Source organism: Artemia franciscana, chromosome 10, assembly GCF_032884065.1.
Source record: "Artemia franciscana chromosome 10, ASM3288406v1, whole genome shotgun sequence".
NCBI classification, from domain to species: Eukaryota; Metazoa; Arthropoda; class Branchiopoda; order Anostraca; family Artemiidae; genus Artemia; species Artemia franciscana.
This window is the reverse complement of record NC_088872.1, coordinates 5,730,268-5,749,127: the sequence shown is the minus strand read 5'-3', so window position 1 is coordinate 5,749,127 and position 18,860 is coordinate 5,730,268. Positions and strand designations below refer to the sequence as shown.

General features: G+C 33.3%; 1 protein-coding gene across 1 annotated transcript in view; it reads left to right on the top strand.

The window, feature by feature from the left end:
* The window catches only part of LOC136031702 (zinc finger E-box-binding homeobox protein zag-1-like), a 52,604-nt gene that overhangs the window by 14,634 nt on the left and 19,110 nt on the right, over positions 1–18,860 (top strand). The window contains exon 3 of the mRNA XM_065711397.1: positions 4,098–4,238. Coding sequence (XP_065567469.1) covers positions 4,098–4,238 — 141 coding nt within the window. The remainder of the gene's footprint in view (positions 1–4,097; positions 4,239–18,860) is intronic.

The following is an 18,860-nucleotide window of genomic DNA, read 5'->3' as shown; positions in this document are numbered from 1 at the left end:
AACTCTCCTGACGGAATTTCCTACGGGAACAACTTTCCACTAGAGGGCAGAAAGAGGTACTTGCGGGAAGAATTTTCCACGGAGGGGGATATCTGGCATGATTTTAAACAATCAGAAATTAAAGGATTTAGCAAATGAAAGTGCTAAGAAAAAATTTCAGCCAGAATCGTCCGCAAGAAATTTTCTGGGGAAATTTTCAGCTAGAATGGAATTGGTTGGGTTGAATTTTCCTGGTGGGAGGGGGAGATGTTTTACATGGCAAAAACTTCCCATGGATGGATTCTCCGTGGGGGGGGGAATTCCCAAGGAGGGGAAGCTAGATTTCCCAGCATTATTTGGAAATAATCAGAAATTAAACAAAAAAAAAAACAAGTAAATGAAAGGAAGGAGCAACATCAAAACTTAAAACGAACAAATATTATTATGTATGTGGGAGGGGGTCCCCTCCTACATACCTCCCTCTTTACGCTAATTTTTTGAACTTTTAAAAGGTTTGGTGTTCTAATTAGACGACCCTTGTGTTCCACGACTTGCTCTTAAAGAATTTGAACAAGTCTAAATTTAGCGTAAAGAGCGAGGTATTGAGGGGGGCAACATCCTCATAAAAATAATAATTTATGTCCCTTTTAAGTTTTGATGCTGCTCTTTACTTTCAGTTGAAAGTAAGACTTGTTTTTTATATTTAATTTTCTTAATAGCATGGGAATTCGTTCTTACGGTTGAATGCATTTTGCAGGCTAAGACTTGAAAAAAAAAAAGAAGAAAAGAAAATAAACTATTCCACCTGGAAGGTAGGACAATACACATCACATCTTGATGAATTCCTTTGAACAAACACAGTTTGTAATTTGATCGTAAAAACCTTTTATGCGGGCGAGACCTGTCAATAGTGGAGCACCTTAGAGATGAGAATCCCGTATGCTCTATTTACCTGTGCAGACAAGAGCACAATGAGCAGCCCTCAGCTTGCATCATTGTCGAACTGAGGGGCTATTCAAAGGGTCTTTTACGATGAAACATTTATGCTAATCCGTTTTGATATTTGATATTTCCGTTTTGGTGTAATTTTTCTTTCATAGACAGGGGCCGTCTCTAACAAAAGGGAAAACAATTTATTGTTTTCCTATAATTCTAGAGTTTAAAGTAAGCCAAACCAATAATTCACACTTGTAGCATGTTTTTGTAAGCAAATCTTAATATTCCTCGTTTTTGGAAAGATAATTAACCCTATCTCTTATAAATCTGTTTGGTTTTAAAACCTTCTCTGTGAAATTTAAACCAAAGAAAAGTTTAAAAGTTAAAGTCGAAAAGATTTGGACTCAACCTTATTAGTTCTCGAGTGCAAAATTTAAAGCCAATAAGAAAAACGAAAACTTCTGATTCACAAGATTTTTTTACAATTTATTCCTCTGCTTCTCGGTCTTCACTTTTATATATTGATATAAAACTTTTTCCACAAAACAAGTTTTTGAAAGAAAAGTAAAGATCTTCATTTGGCCAAAAATGGGCAGAAATAAAGTCAAATAATCTTCCAAGCGCAAAACTACCACAAACCACAATCAATAAACAAATGAAACTCAAATCAGAAACTACAAAAGTACAAAAAATCACAATCACACAATTTAAAATCATATAACATAAATTACAAAAAATCACAATCACTTAATTTCGGAAATAGGAATCGAATTTAAGTCGCAATTTAATATCATATTGTGAAAATAAAAATCATTAACATTTTAAATTTAGTATTTAAAATAGCGTAAGTATTTAAAATAGTATTTAATAGTATTTAATTTAGTATTTAAAATAGTATTTAAGTATTTAATGATTTTAGTATTTAATGTAACCGTAATTGTGCGAATTGTAATAAATAAAAGAAGTAGGAATTCGCTTTGAAAGTTAAATTTCTGACCAAATTAAAAGGAAACCATGATTAAAATGTCCCTTGGAAAAACAAAATCGAAGATAGCAAAAGCTAACCGAATAGTATTATAGGAACGTTTAAAGATTCTTGTCCTAAAAAATAAAAACATGGAATCCTCTTTTTATGACTTATTACTGATGACTAAAGGATTTAAGATTAAACTTTAAGGGAAATTTTAGGAGTTTCAATTAAAGGAAAAATTAATAAAAAAAAAAATAACCGTGGATTGTCAGCTTAATTGAAAATTAACCTGTAAGTTCTAATAATTTTTTATTTATGAAAGTAAAAAAAAGTGAAAGCATCTAAATTTTTTTTTTCAGTAAAGTGCAAATTATGTTCTGGACTTTAGAAGGTATGGGGCTATGAGCCCTACTCCATATTAATTTCTGCTCGTTTTGGGTTTAATTCGGCTATTTATTTTAATTTCTGTTCGTTTTGAGTTCCATATGTTTATTGACAGTGGTCTGTGGTAGTTTTATGCCTGGAAGATTATTTGACTTTATTTCTGCTAATTTTTGGCTAAATGGAGCTCTTTACTTTTCTTTGAAAAAGTTGTTTTGAGGAAAAAGTCGTTTGAATTAATTTTTATTCGTTTTTTATTGACGTAGTCTTTTTCATGAAAAATAAAAAATATTTTATAACTTATCACTTTTTTTCTATAAGAATCCATGGTTTGGGTTGCTATTTGTATGTTGGAGAAACTTTTTCTACAATTTTTAATCTTTAGACAAACAGTATTTTTTTACTTTTATAACTCCTGAAATTGAACTGAAAAATATAACTTAATATCATTCCAAAAAGATTTTATCTATGCTTTGTGACAAGCTGGATACACTTACACTATATTTATTTATTTAAATTGTAAGAGCAGAAATATTAATTGTAAAATAAAAATTTTCAACTTAATACCCGCAGTCGTTCTCGAAATATTGCTAAGGTATCTTTTTGGCAACTATAAAGGCAATATCTGTCGATTTAGTTTAAAGCAATATTTAGTTTTAAAGCATAATGAGCCAACTGCATAATTTTGGGGTTAACCTGCCCAATGCCCCTAAAGACATAGTTGCTGGACCGTTCTACTATGCTGAAGAAAATGAAACTTTTTTCTACTATGCTGAACAGAAAGGCTGCTTGCCGTCCAATCACTTTTTACTCTTAAAAAGGGCACCAGAACTTTTAATTTTGAATCGAATTAGCTCCTTTACAAGTTTCAATGATATTTCTATAATGCTGAACAAAATGGCTATCTCACTTCAATACGAGTGGGACTGACAACCCCCATGCATTCTCCAGACCAGAACATAATTTGTGCTTTACTGAAAACAATTTGCATGCATATAGTGTCCTTTGATTTAGTTCGAACTTCCCTTTAATACTGTAAATGGACTAGTTTGGTAGTAGTAGCGGTGGTAGTTGTAGTACTTGTACTATGCAAATATTGTCTTTTTGATCATATCCCTTATCACTTCCTGAATGATAGGAAATGATATGCCTATTATGATCATCCCCTTTGAGCATTCTCTGGAAGTTGCAACTTAATACCAAATCAATTCTTGAGATACGCTATTTTGACCATTTGCATGCTCATAACGTCTTTTGATTTAGTTTGAATTTCTCGTCAATAGTGTAAATGGAGTTGTCTGGTGGTAGTAGTGGTGGTAGTTGTAGTAGTTTTGGTAGCATACAAATACTGTCTTTTTGATCGTATCCCTAATCGTTTCCTGAATGATAGGAAGTGATGTGCCTATGATGATTATCCCCTTTGAGCATTCTCTGGAGGTTCCAACTGAATACTCAAATCAATTCTTGAGATACGCTGTTTTGACAATTGGCATGCACATAGCGTCTTTTGATTTAATTCGAATTTCCCCTCAATACTGTAAATTTAGTAGTCTGATATTGTATGCTTAAAAAGCCATTATACAACAATGGGAGTAGCTACAGCATTTTTATTGGGAGGGGGGAGGCAAGGGGGTCAATATCCGGATAGTCAAGGGGCAAGGGCTATATAATTCTTATTTTCTCCTAATTATTCGGGGGAAAACTGTCCCCTTGCTCCTCGAAACGACACCCCTGTAAATAACTAAACCCGCTTCCTGTTTATAGGGGAGTGTAGATCCAGTCCCCCCATCCTTGTCACGTCCTTGTGGTTTATTTCATTCTCCTTTTTTAGAATTGTAATATATGCCACAAAAACTTCGCCAATGTGTATAGACTTCAGCGTCATATGATTAGCCACGATGAATCAGCCGGATTGAGGAAGTTCAAATGCAACTACTGCGAAAAGGCTTTCAAGTTTAAACATCATTTGAAGGTTTGTGTTTATTTATTTGGCCTAGTCTTTGTCAACCATTTTTAACCTTTATTAATCTCTTGAATTCCCATTTTACAATACTGAACTAAATACAAATTAATATTTATATTAATATTGAATCACGGGCATATTAAATCAAAATTAAACTAACCCAGGCAAATATGTAATTTTTGGTGGAGCCAATGAGGAGCTGACACCCCTCCCCCCAAAAAATAATATGCAGGATAATCGTAAATACTCAAAAAAATATCTCCCCCCTCCAATTTAAGTGCCTGTCTGAGCTAATTAGTAATCATTCAAATTGAAAAAAGCTAAGAAAGAATAAGCTCCTCCTCCATTCTCAAGATTTTGCTATATTATGTGTAATTTCTTATCTTATTATTATCCCGGATGCCATGTATATTTGTCAAAAGCTGGTGTTTAGCTTTTTGTCAAATTTCAGCCCCCCCCCCCCAAGTGGTTTTGATTCATGAAAATCGTATGTTTCTATCTAAAAAAAATCGTTTTTGTATCTGATATACTCCTGGAGAAACGAATATACCGCTGATGAATATACCCGAGCCCTCGTCGGCTTAAGGCTTTTTATTTAGGCAGTGCAATTGCGCCACCTCTGAAAACAAATTGTCTTCTGAACTTTTAAAAGGATATGCGCCATGGCGGCCATTGAGAGCATTTATTGAAACCATATAAGTTCTTCAGAGAGGAACCGTGACGAATGATCCGGTTAGGTATTCTCAAGAGATCAGAAAGGAACCCTCAGATACAAATTTGTCTAAACTGTCTCATATGCATTTTTTGTTGACATTCTAGTGGTGAAATCATCATGTCAACAAACTTCATCTCTAGGGAGCTTTCATTTTAGAGGTGAAAATAACACCTCCTTGGTGAGGCACAACTGTCGGTGGGAATACTTGAGGGATTAACAATTATCTTAATTGAAAACAATTGTTAAAATGAAATTTAAAATGCCCCAAGGGTTCTTAAAAGCTTATTCTTAATTTATTTGTTCTTAATGCTCGAAGGCCTATTTTTGTGTAGTCAAAATGTACTGCAGAGTGGAGGGGGACCTTCATTACTAAAATAAATTAAAATACGTCATTTCTAGAAATTGCTTAGACTGAACGTGTAAACAAGTCAAATCTATTTTGTCACCTAACAAGCAGAACTTTTATAAATTATGCACAGAGTTAGGAGCAAGAATTGGGAACTTTTCCCCGAGCTTGAAGAATGTAGAATAAATGGATATATGATGTTGGAATATATTCTTTAAATCCGGGGAAATATTTTTGAAATGCCTTTTCACCCCCCCCCCCCTTCCCGTTCAGAATGTATTCTATACAGGCCCTACTTTCAAAAAGGAGAGGAAGGCTAGGATTATAAATGAAAATGCAAAATAAGGTATCTTCAAAATATTGGGGAGGGTGAACGGTGGGTGGTGGTTGGTAAAAATAATACAAAAGGGTATTCTTTAAAATCTAGATGGGACAATTGCTACCCCTTCCAAATTGGTGTCACTGGTCCCATTGTTCGAATAAAACCTGAAATTGCTGCTTTTTTCGTGTAGAACACCATAGGCACCCTTTTTGAATGGGAAGGGGTGTGTTAACAAATATTAAACGTCCCCTCCTTAGACGACAAAAATATGTAAAAAGGACAATTTTTATGGTATTCAAAAAATTACACTTGCGTCAAAATACTTTTCGGCAGACATCCGCCTCCTACCTCATCCTCCCAAGCACATTTCTTAGGCTTGCTAAACTCTGAGGAAATGTCTAAATACACCATGCCATATTTTGAAAGATTCTGTAATTTTTCAAAGGGCTATGATGGTAAAAAAAAATTAGTTTTAAAACAACGGATCAAATGTTTTTATACAATTTACGGTGTTTTATTTTTTTTTTGGGGGGGGGTGATTGGAAGATTGAAAAACCTGAATTGCTTGAACATTGCTATGCTTTTACTATTATAACGGCGGCCTCTGGGTTGAATTTGACAACATTCTAATATTTAAACTGTGTACCAGCTCCTATAATTGGCTTATCTGTGTTTGAATTGGCCTCATCAGTGTCATTTATTATCCATACCGACTGTTTACCAAATACACATCGGTAACATCTGTATACAACCTGTAAACTTCGTTGAATAGCTTCTCTGTTCTTATCTAAATAACACCCAATTTGACAAACACGAGATATTGTTTTAATCAGACATTGTCCAAAGAAAAAGCTACTAAATAAACATGAAAAGACGGCTTAAAAAGTACCCTAGGTTTCTCACAAGTGTTTCGTTGTTCAGAAAACATACCACCTTTTATTGGTTAACGTTATTATATAAAAATGTTACATATAATATTTTAGATGATTTTGAGGTACTTGTGCATTGTACGCCACTCTCAAGTTTATGCTGTTTAAAACTCGAGAACAAACCGGTTTCTTTGTTACTTTAGAAACAAATTCGGGCTATATGTTTGGACATTAGGGAGGGGGGTAAAGTATAGCAGGTCTGCATGGAAACTTTGTTAGGTACATTTATTCTGCATATTATGAAGTAAGAATTGTTTTCTAACTTCAAACTGTCCAAATACTTTACCCCCCCCCCCTTTAATGTGCAAATATATTTCCCATTTACTCTGAATTATAAAATTATGTATTTATATAATATATATATATATATATATATATATATATATATATATATATATATATATATATATAATATATTATATATATATATATATATTATAATATTATATATATATATATATTTATAATATTATAATATTATATATATTATATAAAATTATATATTTCCCATCTACTCTGACATTTATTTTTGTCTTGTCTTACGCCAAGCTGAAAGAAACTAACGAAGAAACCGGTTTGTTCTCGAGTTCACACAGCGCAAACTCGAGTGAGTGGCGCATAATACACAAGTACCAATTTTGATTTAATACATTTAGTCTTGAAATGGTGCAAACGGATTATAGGCTCCCAAATTCGACTTGTTATGCATACAGCTCAGTTCACTTTTTAATTTTGCAGGATAGATAAAACAAAGCTTACAGGCATTTTTTGTGTGTAGATAGTCTACTGGGTTTTGGCCAAAAGACTGCAGAGACAAATTAGGAATCGGCCCAACCGATTGAAGTTGTTTAGTTTAAGGGACCGGGGAGAAAATCTAAATTTCCAAAACCTTTTTCCAAAACCACTTAATTATTTCTGCTGAGATACCCAGGTCATTATTATTCATTTATGATCCAAGGCAGAGCCATTTTAACGTTGGTGGTGCCCGGTACAAAATTAATTAGGACACCCTCCTCCTGAATCAACTATAAGCAAAAAATGAATTAAGTTGAAAATTTGATTGAATCGACTCTACATCCATGCCTTCCTTCAGCCACGGCACCTTGGGCAGCTGTACCCCCCCCCCTTTGAACGGCCCTGATCCAAGCCTAATGTGGCTAAAAAAATTTTTGCATACCGCCCCTCATTTAATTTCTTAAACCACATTGGCCTGCCATAACATGAAGAAAGAAAACGATTAAAAATGGGTTTTTTAAAGGCCAAACGAAAATACTGAAGAAAACACAGAAAGCAAATATTTCGAGAGAACAACCTTTGAATAGAACGATAGAACAATATTTGAAGAAGATTAGTTCGTTAGTATCCGTCGTTGGCAGTTCAAATTTGTTTGGATTTTGTGCAAATCGCGAATATTGGCGAATAATTCACTTTATTTTTTTGTTAGGTATTTGATTTTAATTCTTTTAATTTTTGGTCTTTTATTGAATTTATTTAATTTTTTGGTGTGTTTTTTATTCATTGGTTTTGTTGTACTTTCCATGCCTGTTTTTTGGTTTTGTTTTTTCTTGATCATGTTATTTTGTTCGCGCTGAAGAAGAGAGGCGGTTGTTATCTCGAAATATTTGCTTTCTATGTTTTCTTCAGTATTTTCGTTTGGCCTTTAAAAGCCCCATTTTTGATCGTTTTCTGTCTTTACGTCCCTCATTTATCACATACACTAAACACGCATCTGTCTGTGTACAACCTACAAATACCCTTAGATTCTTTTTATTTAAACAGCGCCAATTCACCGAATGTTAGATATAATTTTAACTAACTTATTACAACTTCCTTATTCCCACTTCCAAGGGATTTATTACTTACTATTCCCACTTCCAAGGGATTGTCTGTTTGAGCTTGAATTGTTTCGACATCGGTGTTAAAGCAGGTTGAAAGAACAAGAGAATCCATATTATGAGTTTAACTAGAAGTAACTTACGAAGTTGATTGTGCAATTTCACCTTGTCTTTCCATTTCATATTATGAAGAGCTTCTTTCCTTTTTATAACGTTTGTACGTTATAAAACGTCGGGGAACGAGCTTCGCTCGGTGAAGTAAATTTTATACATAAAAATGGTGTCTGGTGTATCCCTCCCCCGTGGAAAAGCAAGTCCTTTCATACACGAATTTACATTAAAAAAAATGAAAAAACTTTTTGTCTAGTGAATACGTGCTCCTGATCTAAACAATGTAAAAATAACCTTACTTTACTAAAAATCTTGATCTAAGTAACATTTTTTTTAATGGTATATCTTGCTAAAAGTTCAATGGATCTATTCTATCAACTTCCAAAGTTCGGTTTGCCTGCAAGGCGGCTAGCCAATCGATGCATACGAATTTGATATAATAGGAGATCAAACAAAATGCAAAATTAACTTAGGTCGGAACGCTTCAAAATAGTAATAACGTGATTGATTTTCACTCATCCTTGTCCAACTGTCAAATTTCATTTTGACAGTTTTTTCCGGTTGTTCGGTCTCTTATTTCAGTATGCAGGGGATTTAAGAAAAATAGATTAAGGGCGGTGGGAGGGGAAACGAATTTTTTCTAAGTCTTATCTATATCTTTTTCATACCAGAAGATATTACTATATCAATTTTCAGACGAAAAAAAATATCGTGTCGTTTTATATATATATATATATATATATATATATATATATATATATATATATATATATATATATATATATATATATATATATATATATATATATATATATATATATATATATATATATATATATATATATATATATTGTTGTTTATATAATTGTTTAATTGTTTAGTTTACTCAGGTTTTTTGCAATGTGTTAATATTTGTGATTTGGTAAAATTTATAATATTTAGTTAACCTATTGTTGCTAAAGGGAGGGATATATTAACAGGATAAGCTTGTTTTGGTTTTACTTGGTTGTTTTACATTTGCTGTTTTTTTTTCTTTCATAGGCATGTATTTTGGGGGTGATACCTGACGCGGGGATGCCATGGATATTCTGTGGTAGCCACAGCACTGTGCTGGGTAGAGAATTTAGAGTGGCGAAACCCTATATAGGCCAGTGTATTCTCCTGATGAGCCCTTATGTTGGGTATTGCCTCTGAATTATTTGTCTATATTATTTTTTCTATTGTTTGGTAAATGACGACTTGTACTTATTGACGACATGACTGCCTGTCCATGGATTATTCTTTATGGTTGATTGTGTGTGGCTATGCTGTTTGACCTATGTGATTGCATGGATGAATAGGGTTAATGTCTCATTCAAGTGCTTGTCTATATTAATCACTAATTTAGGAAAACAGTCTTCCTTTTCTCCTTCTGTCTCTCTCTTTTTTTTTCTTTTTTTGTGTGTGTTTGTGCTGTTGCATTGGTGATTTCTCTTTTCATGGTATATTACACTTTTGAGTACTGACCACCTGAGGGGGGAGAAAACCTTCTGCAGTTATATTTTTAGACCCATTATTCGTTTGATATGTGATATTTTGAATATCGGTTCTTCAAGAATCAGCTACTTACGCATGACTATTTGTGGGGGAGGGGGTAAAAATTTTAAGAACTATATATTTAGTTTAACTAAATGGAAGAAATCGCAAAAAAAAAACAGGTTATGACAAATCTCAAAAACTATGGAGAAGATCCGAAAGGCCTGAAGATGTCTTAATGAGATTTCATCCTTTGAATGACAAATTAATGGGTTGACTAAAAAAAAAACCCTAATTTCCTGTTCCATCCCCTCTCACCACAAAAAAGGGTAATTATACTTAATATTATTTGGCAGGTTTAAACATTTTTTGTTTGTTTGAAATACATTATTTTTTCTGTATTTAGTAAAAAAAAAAAAAAAAAAAAAAAAAAAAAAAAAAAAAAAAAAAAAAAAAAAAAAAAAAAAAAAAAAAAAAAAAAAAAAAAGGCAATAGAAAGAGCTTATTGGAGGTTTTTTCCCTCCTAGTAATCCAAAATTAAGGCAAGCGTTTTAAAATATATAGATTATATCAAACTAAAATCAATTGTTCGCATTCTAAGAATTGGAATGTCATCTAATATACCTAATTCTTTTAGTTTCCAAAATTTGCTCTTAACTCTTCAACTTCCGCAGAAATGCTTCTTTTAACTTCCAAATTCGCCGCGTGATTTAGGACTATATTTTAAAATAAATCATTTTTATCTCGAATTTTAGCCAATGGTACGCTTTGTTTAGACTACAGAAGAAATTTGTGGATCAGCAGTTTGGGAATATAAATATGCCACATGCTGATTCCTGCATAAAATATAATAACAAGAGATATTTATTACCATTTTGGTAATAAGGATATCTTATATTTATTTAAAAAATTATCGTAGTAAAAAAAAATATTGAAAAAAAATGTTGATGCTGATTCCAAATGCTGATTCGTTCATAAAATATAATAACAAGAGATATTTATTACCATTTTGGTAATAAGGATGCCTTATATTTATTTGAAAAATTAACGTAGAAAAAAAAATATTGAAAATTTTTTTAGCAGTCTATAAATCGTTCTATTACATCTGAAAATGCCTAAAAACAATCTAACATACAGGTGGGATTACTATGGTATTTTAATTATTTAATTAATTAAATTGAAGACCAGTCTAAAAAACAAAAGAAAGGACCAAGCACAACAAAAAAAAAACTAACATGCTTTAAACTATTAAGGCAAAGTTAATGCGAGGAAAGAAAAGGACAAAAAAATCAACGAATCAAAATAGAATTATAAGCCATGGGAAATCTACAATTTTGTTTTTCGTATTTTGAAATAAGTTCTGAAACCGCGATTTCTGGGTCGGATATGCTGCATTTGATTATCAATCTTGAGTTGCCTATCCGTGTTGGTATGTTGAGCAGATATTTGGCGAAACGGAATAAGTTGAATGGATTTTTACTTTATTAGTTTGAGCAAAAATCTTCCTGAAACGCATAAATTTTCTGATGGGTCCCAAATTTTGAGAGTTATGTGTGAGAATTTTAGCATTAATACGTTATATGAGGCTCCACTCCCCCCCCCTTGTTATTACATCCTTGTGTACGTGTCTGGAAATTTAGTGCTATTATTGGTCCGGAATGTAGGAACGTAGATACGATTTCTGAAAGTCCCGACATTTTCTTTGAGATATATTTATTTTTAAAGTTTATTAATAGCCATAAAGTCTTGTTTCAGATTAATATTCCAGGGCTTTATAAGTAAGTTAAGTCTTTACTAGTTAAGATCCGACCCCCAAGACTGAATTTTCTAGTTTTCCCTAGTTTTAATGTCGAATAAAATTTTTGCGTCGATCGAAAATAAATTCATTTAAAAAGGAATGTTTTCTAAGAGCATGTTTGCCAATGAAAAGTTTTTTCATTTTTAAATTCATTTCATTTTCAGAGTAATTTTAAAACCTAGGGTGATCAGAAATAAATTCATGTAATAAGTCATATTTACAGCTAAAAGAAATTACTACATGGAATAAATGAAACCTAAAACGAGCAGAAATTATATAATAAAAACAAACTTGAAATGAATAAAAATTACAGCGAACGAATAAATTAAGCCTAAATATTCCATGAATTCAAATGAATAGAAAAGTAAAATCTAAAAAGAACAGAAATTACAACAAGTAAAAGTAGGGCCATACCGTACCACCCTCCTCAAACCCCCTTACGGCAAGAAATCCGTTGTGGCTCCCTGAACAGAGCTCGAAATCAATGTTTTTATTTTTATCAATGTAAAACATTGTGTCAATATATTGTAATCAATACAAAAAAAAATGGAAAATATGTCAACATTCTAACCAATTTTATAGGAAAGAAACAAGAACTATTTCTTGGAATATATCTTCGGCAGTAAGTCCAAAAGTACAAACCAGGTGAAAGGGTTATTAAAGGAAAGTTGAATTTTCCACTTTCTTTCCAACTGGCTGACGAAAAAATCAAATATGTATTCAGAAATGGAATAGTGCCAAATTCGGGTATAAAAACATTCACATGCATTATATGTGAGCTTCCATTTGATTCAATGATAACTCAACTTAATGGGAACCGTTAAACGATAACCCACCTGGAACCACTTGAATAGTGACGCAAGGGAAAATCCAGTGACGTTAAATGTTTTTTTTATTTTCAGTAGGATTATTGAGGCATTTTTTTACGATTTGTTTCTGCTGATTTCAAGTCTGCTTTCAGAATATTTTCATCGCCCATACCTTTTATGTAACAATTTTGAAGTTTGTTTTTTGGCGAAACTTCGGTGTTTTTACTTTCAAAACAAAAAGACAGTAGTTTATTCAGCAAGATTATTGTTGACTAATAAAATTTATCTCTGATGCAGCCGAATCCGTAAGTAGAAAAGTTTGAACCTAGCTAGGCCTTAGACCACCAGAGGACTATGTTTTCAATGTTTTAATTGAATCGTTTCTGTATTTCTCCATCTGACTTATCAATTTGTATTCGAGTCATTTTGTCATCAGGCCTTGGAAAAGTTGAAATTCTCTTGCCCAAACCTAATTTTGATTAAATCCACTATTTACCTAGTCCAATTGTGCCTGAAAGCTCATATTAATTCCCTTGGAAGTAAATTGGGCGTGAAGGATCGACGACCAAAACGTTCTTATGTTGATTTCCAGCTACTTTGAAGTAACAAGTTCAAGTTCTCGAGGCAGTCATCTTTGCCGAAAGGATGTTTCCTTTGTGCCTAGGCTTGTATTTCCCCGATTTCTTTCGGATTCCCTCAAAGTACTAACTTTCCTTTTGGAAATTTTCATTAAAATAGGTTTACCTCTGTGAAAATAGTTCTGACTTCCTTTCTAACAAGATTTGGCAAGAGCGCCCAAAGGACTAATTTTGGGAGGAGGCATGAACTTTATCAGGTCATAAGCGTAACATTGAAAAAATAATTTACAAATAATTTAGTTTGATGTAAAGTTTAGATAAGTATTTTGATCAATTATTCTGCTCACCATTTCGACGGTTCGGTTTTGTGCCTTTTCTCTTCGACAAAATGTCAGCTGTTCCTGGCCATCCCGTGGGGTTTGCTCCTCTTGGGGCATGCTTAGGTCATAAAATGAATAAACATTGGACAGTTTTACTAATGAAGGGGTATGACAGATCCGCTGAAATTAGTTCAAAAGCACGCCCCCCCCCCAAAACAAAGAAAATATTATGGCCTAAAATGTGCTCCTAATTAGACCCGTCCCCAAGATAGTTTACTCATATGCCTCCCTCCCTAGGTCATGAACTTGTATGAACTGATTCTGAATGGCTTGAATAATTCATAATCCTGCAGTATAAGAACCAAATCTTTAAAGATACATACAAGAAACCTTTGTTACCAAATAATTGTATATGTATTCTTACGAAATTCTTGTTTATCTTCTATAAATTCTTCAAATTCTTGCACAAAGTCTGTTGAGAAATCAAAAATTCCCCCTTTTGTTTTTCAGTTCATTGTTAACTAAAATAGGACCGCCGAGAGCCTAGCGTAATCACGGTGTGACTCGCCTTCTTTTTAATTTATAATAATTAAAAAAGTTATTAACTTTCTGTATTTTCTTGTAGTCTAGTGACTTCACAACTTTTATCGTTCAGGTTTTAATTTTGCCTCTAAAGTCTTCTATTTTGGAAAATTCAATTATTTGAAAATTCGGAAAATTGCAAAAATTTGATTTTTGCAGTATCTTAGTTAGCGCATGGGCATTGATTTATTTTGAGGTGGAATTAGTGGAGCCAGATTAAAAAAAAAGAACGTTATAGAAAAAATAACAAAAATAATGTTGAGATGCAGAAAGGGGTCGGGCCTGAAGGTCCTTCTTGTGATATTGGCTTAATTTAAAAATATGTAACTTATACGAATCTATTTCAAAAAAGTTTTTATTGTAAATTTTAAAATCTTAACACTTCCTGCGCATATACAGGAAGGGAGAGGGACCCTGTCGAAATTCGTGTCTTAAATTTTTCATTTAATTATAATTCTCACATGATTAACGTATTTTTTTTTCGGTTTTAATGAACTTATCTCTGGTAATATGAACTTTCCGAGATAATCCATTTGTACGTGCCTGAGTCTTTTTACAAACAAAAAGTTCACAATTCAAGTAGCGGCGAAGACCACACTGCCTTTCCGTCACAAACATCAAAAACAAGAAGAACAATAGGGAATTCTTTTCATAAGACAGTGGAAATCTAACTTGAATGTTGTAAGCAAAACTTGCAACAACATACGACCAATAAAACTAAAATGAATTTTTTTTTAAACAGTCCCACCATCCTTACTTCAGCGAAGAAGAATAAAGAAGAATAATTTAAAACACGTTTTTAGTGCTAATCTTGCCTTTTTGGCAGCTAACCTCAATGGTCTATTTGTGACTGGTTCTGTGTTAATATCCACTGTTTTTTTTAATATTTTGCAAGATCTTTTTTAATTTAATTTGTGTGTAGAACATCTAGTCCCAAGTCTTTATTTAAGGAAATATTATTATTATTAAGTCTGATTTCAATTGCTTCTAGAACGACTTGCTTTATCCCTATATCATTGCTAATAAGGGCGGATTCTTCAAAAAGTATTTTGTGGCTAGGATTTTCAAATACTTGGCTGCTTAAAGCAGAATTAAAAGAAACAGTAGCAATATTAGAATTTAAAGCTTTGGTGATATCATCTTTATGCTGTTGTATTTCCAAACAGACAAGATTAGCACTAAAAACGTGTTTTTAATTATTCTTCTGTCATTTCAATGAATTGCCTTGTTTCATCTCACTTTATTTATCAGTCCTGGTTAAACTTCGCTGAAGTAAGGATGCCGGGACTGTTTTAAAAAAAATCAATTTTTTTTTTTGGTCGTATGTTGTTGAAGTTTTTCTTCTTTTATATATTTATGTTTTGCTGAGGACGGCCTTTGGACATAGGGCCGATATATTCATTCAAATTAGATTTCCACTGTCTTACGAAAAGAATTCCCTATTGTTCTTCTTGTTTTTGATGTTAGTTCACAGTTTGCGAAAATTCTAACCGTTTGTTGAAAAAAACACCATAATTAACTAATGTTCTTTCAACATTTCATTTAGACCGTTATATTCTTTACCTGTAAAGGTTATCTGGAACATATTAGAAACATTTTATTCTCTCGCGCTATTTCCAAGAAATTGGCTTGGATAACCTCTTTTCCAAGAATTCCAGCAGGCCAAGTTCCAATTACCAAACCATGCCATTTACATTAACAGCCCTTATCAGCATTTTTGATAACTAAGGCTCACACCTGTTACCTTGGTGGATTATCAGGAAAACCCCTGAGAATAAGGAAAAAGAATGAGGGGAACATAATCCTTTTATTCCCAACGTGGATTCTATTGGCAGTCAGTGTTGCAAAATACATCACGATTCATAAATATAAAAGGTAAAATCTTAGTGTCTTTGAAAATGCTCTAAAACTGATTTTTAAATTAGATGATCAGAATTTGTTCATAAAAAAGGTAATGTTTGAAGTTAATATGATAGATTAAATATTTGTTGTTACCGTTAATTATGTGAAAGAAAAATTTATATTCAAAATTGACCAAAAAAGTAACCATTTAACTTTTTGTGGGCTGAAATCGTTTTCTAACAGGCTAATACAGACGGAGAATTGGTAAAAATATTCCTGCTCTTGGAACTTATTTTGTTTTCTTTATTTTTTCTTGTTTCATCATATTATGGCCCCCATTTCAGATTATATTGAAAAGAGAGGAAAGAAAACACTTTATTTTGTGGAGAGGAATCTGACCCCTTGTTTTGTTAGATATTTTTAGAAATTTTGCAGTTTAGTACGAGATGTGGTTTCTAATTGGCACTCCTATTTAATAGCCCCCTACCCCCTCTGAGAGGAAAACTTTAGTGGTGTCAATACTTTTCTCAACCAGTGGCGTCAATTCATGGAAATTTAGGGGGCAAAACGCCAAAGTGAAATATAAAAAAAAAAACTGTTTTCAATGAAAGTACCAAAAATAATTTTTAATTTAGGAAGGGACCAAAAAATCTTTGGAGGCAAATGAACTCCCCTAACTTCACCAAACTCAACACCACCTTCAATTGACCCTACTTCGCTCAGCCCTCGGTTAAAAAGGCGAACAGAGCTAAGCCAACTCATCCTTCAGCCCAATATACTTGAAGCTCCATCCTTCATTTCCATGTACTTCCAATTTCCTCTAAATTCTTTCTTGTGACCCCTTTACATTTCATTCCGCGACGACCTGCTTTCCCTATGGCCCTAGATTGATGACCAAGGTCTTAAATTCTTATATAATATTTGCTACAATATTTTATACTATAGATTTTCGACTGGAATTATAGTCTTCGGTTGGAAAAACAAAAAAATAGATGGAACATGTCCATCTTATAAAGACGCATCTGTATCTTGTAAATATCTCTAAGGTAACCCTACAGAAAGTTTTTCTAGAAGGGGCAGAAGATTTAGCCTACAATATTTTCTTGTGGGGGACAGCCTAGAACAGCTTCAAGAGAGAGGCAAAGATGTAAAATAGTGTGTTTTTTTACCTGAAAAGTATCATCTTTTTCCAAATAAGACTACATTTTCTACTTTCTATCTATTTTTGGTTTATCAAATATATAACTGAATAGTTTTTTGAGGAGCTAGCAACAAATACTGACTTAACTATCCACCACTGTAAAGCCGCACGTTTCATACCTGATAAAAGAGTAACAGAGATTAATATATATGGCAACCGTGTCAGCTGGGGAATGTAATCCTTTTATTCCCACTTGCCCAATATACAGTGGGCTATAACAAGGCCGTTGATTGCATCTGACGTTGAATGAAGCATTTCCTTTTAACCACGTATAGGGTCGTTATCGGAAAAGAATCGAATTTCGACGTGGGTTGTAATTTGAGGTGATCCTGTTGTCTCCTGTAAGAATGAAGATTATAAATTATATTACCGACAACCTGCACTTTCTCATAATGCTTTGGAAAGCTAAACAGATGGATCAGGAAACTTGCATTTTTACGGCTAATTGTTTTAGGGGGTTTATTGGAGCCCATATGGATTGTAACTTAGTATCAAGAATACAAAATAAAATATTTGAAGAAGAAACATTAAAGATATACACACATTCATATGCATGCAAACAAAAGAGGAATGGGAAATCCCTACGAGATTCGAGTGATATGCACTTAATATGAAACTTTACGATTCGTCAGACAAGCCTTCCTGAAAAATAGTTATGATATAGTTCAGTTCGTACATGGCTGCATATATGGATATTAAATCTATTTGACCTTTTTTGAGGCTAATCTGACAAAACCAATTTTCCCATCTTTTTACGATGTTTTACGGCCAAAGTACCTGATTCACTTTTATTTTTATGCTGTCACTAGGACATTCAAAAAGAACAAAGAATGGTACCAAACAGGGGTGAATCTGCAGCATTTTTATTAGGAGGGATAAGAGGAGTCCATAACCGGATCGTTAAGGGGCATTGGGTAATATAATAATTTGTCTCCACATTATTGGGGGGGCAACTGCCCTCTCTTGCTCCCCCCCCCCCCAAACGACGCCCCTGGCACCAAATAACGATCAAAACTTCTCACCAAAGCTTCATTTACAAGGAGCTGTATAGAAAAAATTGTATAGGAATTGTATAGGAATTTAACCCTGTGCTGAGTATTTTCTATCTTGCTTAGCCCGAACTGACCAATCAGAAAAGTCACCATTTTCATACCTAGAATTGAAGTTCTCATCAGTAATACCAGACTTCTGGTTTAAAATTGTGGCACCATAAAACGAAAATGTGTCGAAAGCGCCATTTTGCTTTTGAAAATTTTTGCCCCAAAAATGAGCTGATTTGAAAAAGTCAATCATAAAAATCACCCAAATGGCGCAAATACGCCCCTGCAACCCGGGTTGTCGTACTTCTGAGATATTTCCTAAGCTTTATTGTAGGTAAAGTTGTATCCAGGATTTTCTCAAGGGGGAGATTGTTTTTTTTTAGGAGAGGCTACAAAAACTTTACAAAACGTCAAAAAATTGTTTATTCGCGTTGTTTTTACCCACTTTACAAGCCGTAGAAGATTTTTTGTGAAGGGGTTTCAAACCCAGTACCCCCCCCCCCCCCCATGGATACGACCTTGATTGTTGGCTGCGGAACCGTTCAATAACTCGGATCTTTGTCATCGGTTCTACCCTACTGATCCTCCCTTTGAGAGAACCTGCAAACAAGTTTTATTATTATTGTTATTATTTATCAGTTGCTTCAGAAGTGTGAAATCTCCGATATAACTTCAGTCATGAAAATAC